Raw genomic sequence first — 6,181 nt, 5'->3', positions numbered from 1 at the left:
TGGCTGCTGCCCAATTTTACAAGTTAACAAGTTTAATATCTAAGTAAAAGAAAAAAAGAAAAGAGAAAGAGAAAGGAAACAATTAAGAGAGGGTAAAAGAAAAATTAAACACTAAAGCTTGGACCCCCTTTTCTCTTCCTCCTCTGCTGTACTTTTTCTGCATTTACTTCTCTTCCAAAAATATGCAGCAACTCCTTCATTACGTGATAGAAGATGAAGATGGTGTACTTCCTCTCTTTCCCTTTTTAGTTGTTGGGTCCCTAGGGTACAAAATCACCCCCTCAAATGAGAAGCACAATCCTTTTTGCCCTTTGGCCCACTAGGTTTAGTCCTCCCTTTCCAAAGCTTCCAGCTGGTCTCATTTTTAGTGACAAATACCCTTCTGCTGATGTGGACAAGTAAATCTCGTGTTTCCACGTCACTGCCAGAATGTTAAATTCGCTTCAGCAATCTGCCCCAATTTCAGCTTGTGTTCCACTTCTTCCTTGCTTCCTTTTCTTTTTCCTATCAATTTAATTTTTCATTTTTCAACAACAAACAAATACAATTAATTAGAAAAACACACCTAACAATACCAATTTTTACAAGACTTAAAAGTTAGCTTACTAAATAGAAAATGAAACTAAAACTAACTAAAGTTAAGCAAATAAACACATTTTCACTACTTTTCTCTCAATACTTTTAGTTTAAAAGCATAAAAAATAACTCTATACCATAGACTTATCACACCCTAAACTTAGAGTATTGCTCATCCTCGAGTAATGAAAAACAAAAAGACTAAAAAACAAAACAAAACAAAAATGATAGCGACACTAACATGCTAGCAGTAGAGAAAATAGTGCTCTTTCACACTTGGTTTAGCGACAAAAATGCTCTCAGAATTAGATGGAATGGAAGTGTAATTGGTGGTAGTGAATATGCCTTGACTTGCGTGTTTCAACAGAATTTTGCATGCTATGTATGTCCTTAATACTTACCAAGAGTGATTCAATCAATAAAGTGTGCAAATACTTCCCACCAACACCTTGAATTTCTATAACAACTACCCTTGATCCTCAAGTTTAAGAATTTCTTTTTTCCATAAGTTGAATTAGCGCAACCCTCTCCACTAATGTAGCTTAGCTTTACATCCTAGATCAAAAGGACTTTAATAGGTTTGTAATGTGAGGCTTAGGTTCGGGTTTGGCAAAGATGACAATTCTTAGGCTCATGACCTAATTACCTCAATTTCTCAAGGACCCTTATCTTCCTCTCAAACGCTCACCCAAAATTTCATTCTCAACCGACTATATTCACTCACTGACTCTCTTACTATATGTATATAATATATATATATTTTAAACCAACTAGATAAAGAGAGAAAAAGAAACAACATTTTTTTCCCTTGATTAAGGGTGGTACACCCCAAACTTAACTTTAAACTTGCTTTTTTTTTTCTCTCTTATTTTATTTAATACGATGATTGTACATATATGTATTTTTTGTATTTTTTTCTTTTCTGTTTTTTTTTTTTAATTACATATCTATATATATAGCAAGAGAAAGACTTTAGTGTTATGTGAATCAAAACTCTCACCACCCCGACTCACATCCCATCATCATCTCTAATGTGAACTTGTTCACCACATTTTGTAAAGTTGTATCCTCACTTCCCTAACCCCATTAATGTTTGATTAGTCCTTGATAACTTAAGCAATTAGGTTTGGGTTGTGAAGGATAACATTTTGTGTGTACGTGTGGATATAGTGACTTTGATGGGTGTTAAGAAAAACTAGGCTTTTGGCTCAATTAGGGGTGACTATTGACAATTAAATAATCTCGGGTTGGCTTGAAAGGCTCAATCTTCCAAAAAACGGCCTAAATCATTTCCAAGTTATATAGCTCGCTAGGATTTCGCCTCAAGGATTACACTAACCAATTCTAGATGCTTGAACTCTCTCGAGGTGTTAGCTATCCTAAAAACTAAAAGTATGGTGGGATAACACAAGCACACAATTGTTGAAAGCATTCCTCATAGGCTAGCATTTAGACAAGGATAACACTTAAAATTAGCATTTTTAACAAACAAACCAAGGCACTCCACAAATAGAGGAAAATGGATATTTTTCATCATCGAGCGCTACCCTAAACCAAGCTGAAAATTCAAGCACTATTTTTCTCATTTGCAAGCTAGAACAAAACATCACAAACATGACAAAACAACATGATTAATACATATCTAATCCACATAATGCTTATTACACACAATACTAAATTCAACAACAAAAATAGACTCACAAAGTAACAAACACAAATAGTAGCAATACTTAAACTAACACACTTATTTCAGCACACACAAGCACAATAACATTTGAACTAGGTTAACTAACTAAGGAAAAAGAGATACTCCCTCAAGATTCGGACTCTTCCCCCACTAGAGTCCCTGCTTGAAAATGCTGAAGCGATGCTGATGCAATGCTGTAACAACTGGGACTTAGTGCTTCAGCAGACAAATCTGCTTCACACCATATTGCAGCAACCTATTTTTCTGTCATTCCCTGCTTTGCACCAGCAATAAAGATCACCACACCACAGCAAAATCATTAGTAACTGTAGGATATTTAAAGTTATATATATATATGTAATTATATAAGTATGTATATAATAATTTTTTTTTTCTTTCTTTCTTTTTTTTTTTCAAGGGGCGACACACCCCAAAATTAATTTTAATCAAACGCTTCTCTCTTTTTTTTTTCTTACAAAGGGTGGCACCCAAACTTATTATATAATATATATCCGCTCTTGGGTTGCCCAAATGTGATACAATAAGGCCAAGGCAACCCAAAGTCCTTCTTCAAGCTTCTTTCAAAGTGATGGAGGTCTTTGGTTGGTTGACCTAACCACCCCCAAACTTCACTCCTTGGCTTTTCACCAAGAATTTTCTTCTTGAAAGTGCATCATGTAGTTCCACCACCCCATCGGGATATACTCTCACCACCAAGAAAGATCCATTACACCTTGAATCTAGTCGTCCAGGAGTAGCCTTCGTTAAAGAGTTGGCAAAAATCACTTGTTACCCAACTTCAAACATTTGAGACCAAATTTTTCTACTAAGCTTCTTTTTCTTTCTCTTCTTTTTGAGTGGTTTTTTTAGGGTCAAATGATGTTTTGTCTTTGCTTTCTCGCGGCTCGTGCTCCTTAGCAATTTCTTTAAGGAGAATCTTCTTTCTCATATTCTTACTAATTTTTAATTTGGACTCTTCAACCATGTTAGGATCTATATCTCCAATTGCTAAGCATTCTCCTATTGCATCCGGAGCACGTATGGGATGGAAAACCTTGAATGTGGCTTGCTCATCTTGAGCTCTTATGGTGAGCTCTCCTTTTTCAACATCTATTAAAGTCCTTCCCGTAGCAATAAATGGCCTCCCTAAAATGATTGGAACTTCCCTATCTTCCTCATAGTCAAGAATAATGAAATCGACCGGAAAAATGAACTTATCCACTTGTACCAACACATCTTCAATTTTCCCCTCTGGATGAGCCATGGAACGATCCGCTAATTGTAAAGTGACGGTGGTTGACCTTGCTTCTCCAATTCCCAACTTCCTAAAAATAGACATAGGCATGAGATTAATACTAGCTCCCAAATCACAAAGCTCTTCCAATATCTCGACCCCCAATAGAAATTGGAATTGTGAAGCTGCCCGGATCTTTCAATTTGGGTGGAATTTTGCTCTTCAACATAGCACTAAAGCCCTCTGTTAAAGCGACAGTTTCAAACTCGCCAAGCCTCCTTTTCTCTGTCAAAATATCCTTTAAAAACTTCACATAGGTTGGCATTTGCTCCAAAGCTTCCCCTAATGGTATATTGATGTGGAGCTGCTTCAGAACATCAAGAAATCTCTGGAATTGACCATCGTCTTGTTGCTTCTTTAACCGTTGAGGAAATGGTGGAGGTGGCTTTTGTAAAGACTTTTCTACAGCAGAATGCTGATCTGATACTGTAACATCTAAGGGAATTTCAGCAACTGAAATTGGTGGTTTTTTCTTCATTTCCCCCTCTTTTTGGATTGAAGAGGGCTCCTTACTGCCTGTTGCAACCGCATTTGACTCAAGAATTTTTCCACTTCTTAAGGTTTGTTTGCCATCTCTTCGTGGGTTGTTGGTGTCACTAGGCAAAGTGCCTTGTGGTCTATTCTTCAAATCATTGGCCAATTACCCCAATTGAATTTCAAGATTCTGAAGAGATGCTGCCTAGCTTTGAATTACAGCGTCATTCTTGGCCATATAATCTCTCATTAAGCTCTCCAAAGAACTTGTTTGAGAGCCTTGAGGTTGGTGTGGTTGTTGAGGTCTTGGTTGTTGAGAAAATCCCGGTGGAAATGATTGTTTTCCTTGTGCTTGTGCTCCACTTGAACTTGCCCTTTGACCTCCCCATGAAAAGTTTGGATGATGCTTCCATGCCGGATTGCAGGAGTTTGAGTATGGATTGTTGTTGCGGTTGAAGTTTGATTACCCACATAGCAAACCGAAGCTGGATTTGAAGGGTAATTTTCAAAAGTATGCCCATCACCACAATACACACAAGAAATTTCTGCTCTTTGAATGGCAGCGGCTGGTTGTACACTTCCTCCCATGTTCATGTTCTTCAAAATGTTGGTCATTGAGGCCATTTGAGCGGTTAGAGCGGTCAAAGCATCTACTTCAAGAACACCCGCTACTTTTTGGCTTGTAGGAGCTCTATTAGTTGACCATTGATAGTTGTTTCTAGCTATCCTTTCCAAAATCTCAAAAGCTTCATTGTAAGACTTAGAAAGAATGGCTCCATCAGCGGAAGCGTCCAACACCATCCTAGAGGCCGCATTGAGACCATTGTAAAATGTCTCAAGTTGGATACAATGAGGAATACCATGGTGTTGGCACTTCCTCAACAATTCCTTGAATCTTTCCCATGCGTCACTAGCAGTCTCATCTTCTAATTGTTGAAAGGACATGATCTCACTTCGAAAATTTGCATTTCTTGTCGGAGGAAAGTACTTTCTCAAGAACTTTTCAGCCAAGTCATTCCAACTAGTCACCGAATCGGGAGGAAGAGTATTAAGCCATGCTCTAGCCCGATCCCTTAAGGAAAATGGGAACAACTTCAATCTTAAAGCCTCTTCACTTACTCCTTGTTGCTTGAAAGAATCACTCACCTCAAAAAATGAGCGAATATGGAGGTGTGGATCTTCCATTGGCGACCCACTAAATTGACCAACCCTTTGGAGCATTTGAAACATGACAGGTTTGAGCTCAAAGTGAGGTGCTTGGATTTCGGGTCTCACAGTACCCGGATTAAGCTCATTGAACACAAGGGTTGCATACTCTCTTATTGCTCGGGCTCTATCATCGGCCAAAGCAATAGGATTATCATCATTATGAGCACCCCCAACTTCAAACGCATCAGCCATATTGCATTATTTTTTAGCCTTTTGTTCCTTTCTTCTTTGTCTGAAAGTGCGTTCAATTTCGGGGTCAATAGTGAAAGTGCAACTTGTAGATTTTAATGATCCAAATTACCAAGTTGATTATCTTTAGATTGATTGATTTCAAGATATGAATTATGGACATGAATTAATAGTCAAGCAGTAAATCACACAACAATTTACAAGCTTCATCTGCACTGAGAACACATCTCAGCCGACTAGTGCTTGGGTTCTCCGAACCAGGGTAAATTCATCCACTAATTCTCAAAGGTTCATATTACAATTTCCAATTCTCTCTAAAGGAATCAAATACAACCTTAACAGCAATTAGTAATGAATTACCAACAACAATCAAGAACACTGATTGTTAATGCACAATCCCTTGTGCAGCTACAGAGCTCTTCTTCAACATGTCTTCAACCTGAAATCCCTTCAGATCTGATGATGAAGATGACACTGAACTCCCTTCAGTTTGAACTCAGCAATTCCAGATTCAGATCATTCCGCCATTGATGAACATCCTCAAGCTCCAAGATCTAACCTGTAATCACAACAACAAGAAACAAGATACGACTCTATCTCCACACACAACCGAAATAACTGTCTGAACGATTTAATGGATAAAACCATTACTAACAGAAACCGACTATTTATATATCCACAAAATAAGTCCACCTAGCACTAACTAATACTTAACTGAAACTCACGTAATAGAACGCTAGTGCAGATATAAC

At 37.8% G+C, this 6,181-nt stretch overlaps 1 protein-coding gene and 1 non-coding gene across 2 annotated transcripts; one reads left to right on the top strand and one right to left on the bottom strand.

Moving 5' to 3' along the window:
- Positions 1–3,630: 3,630 nt before the first annotated feature.
- LOC115723603 (uncharacterized) lies at positions 3,631–5,432 on the bottom strand. The gene is made up of 2 exons (XM_061104749.1): positions 4,299–5,432; positions 3,631–4,179 (listed from the first exon to the last, which is right to left on the bottom strand). The coding sequence occupies exons 1-2, from the start codon at positions 5,430–5,432 to the stop codon at positions 3,631–3,633; spliced, it is 1,683 nt and encodes a 560-aa protein (XP_060960732.1).
- On the top strand, positions 4,888–4,994 carry LOC115724275 (small nucleolar RNA R71). The gene has a single exon (XR_004013074.2). It is a non-coding gene; the product is annotated as a small nucleolar RNA R71 (small nucleolar RNA).
- Positions 5,433–6,181: the final 749 nt, after the last annotated feature.

The sequence above is a fragment of the Cannabis sativa genome, chromosome 9, assembly GCF_029168945.1.
Source record: "Cannabis sativa cultivar Pink pepper isolate KNU-18-1 chromosome 9, ASM2916894v1, whole genome shotgun sequence".
NCBI classification, from domain to species: domain Eukaryota; kingdom Viridiplantae; phylum Streptophyta; class Magnoliopsida; order Rosales; family Cannabaceae; genus Cannabis; species Cannabis sativa.
The sequence above is the reverse complement of the archived record's forward strand: the minus strand, read 5'-3'. Positions and strand labels throughout refer to the sequence as shown.

What these genes read in the sequence shown, in the direction of transcription:
- LOC115723603 (XM_061104749.1), bottom strand. Translation starts at nt 5,432, where the DNA reads ATGGCTGATGCGTTTGAAGTTGGGGGTGCTCATAATGATGATAATCCT. An exon ending in ACCTCAAGGCTCTCAAACAA is followed by an intron (nt 4,180 to 4,298) that starts GTTCTTTGGAGA and finishes AATGATTTGAAG; the next exon opens with AATAGACCACAAGGCACTTT.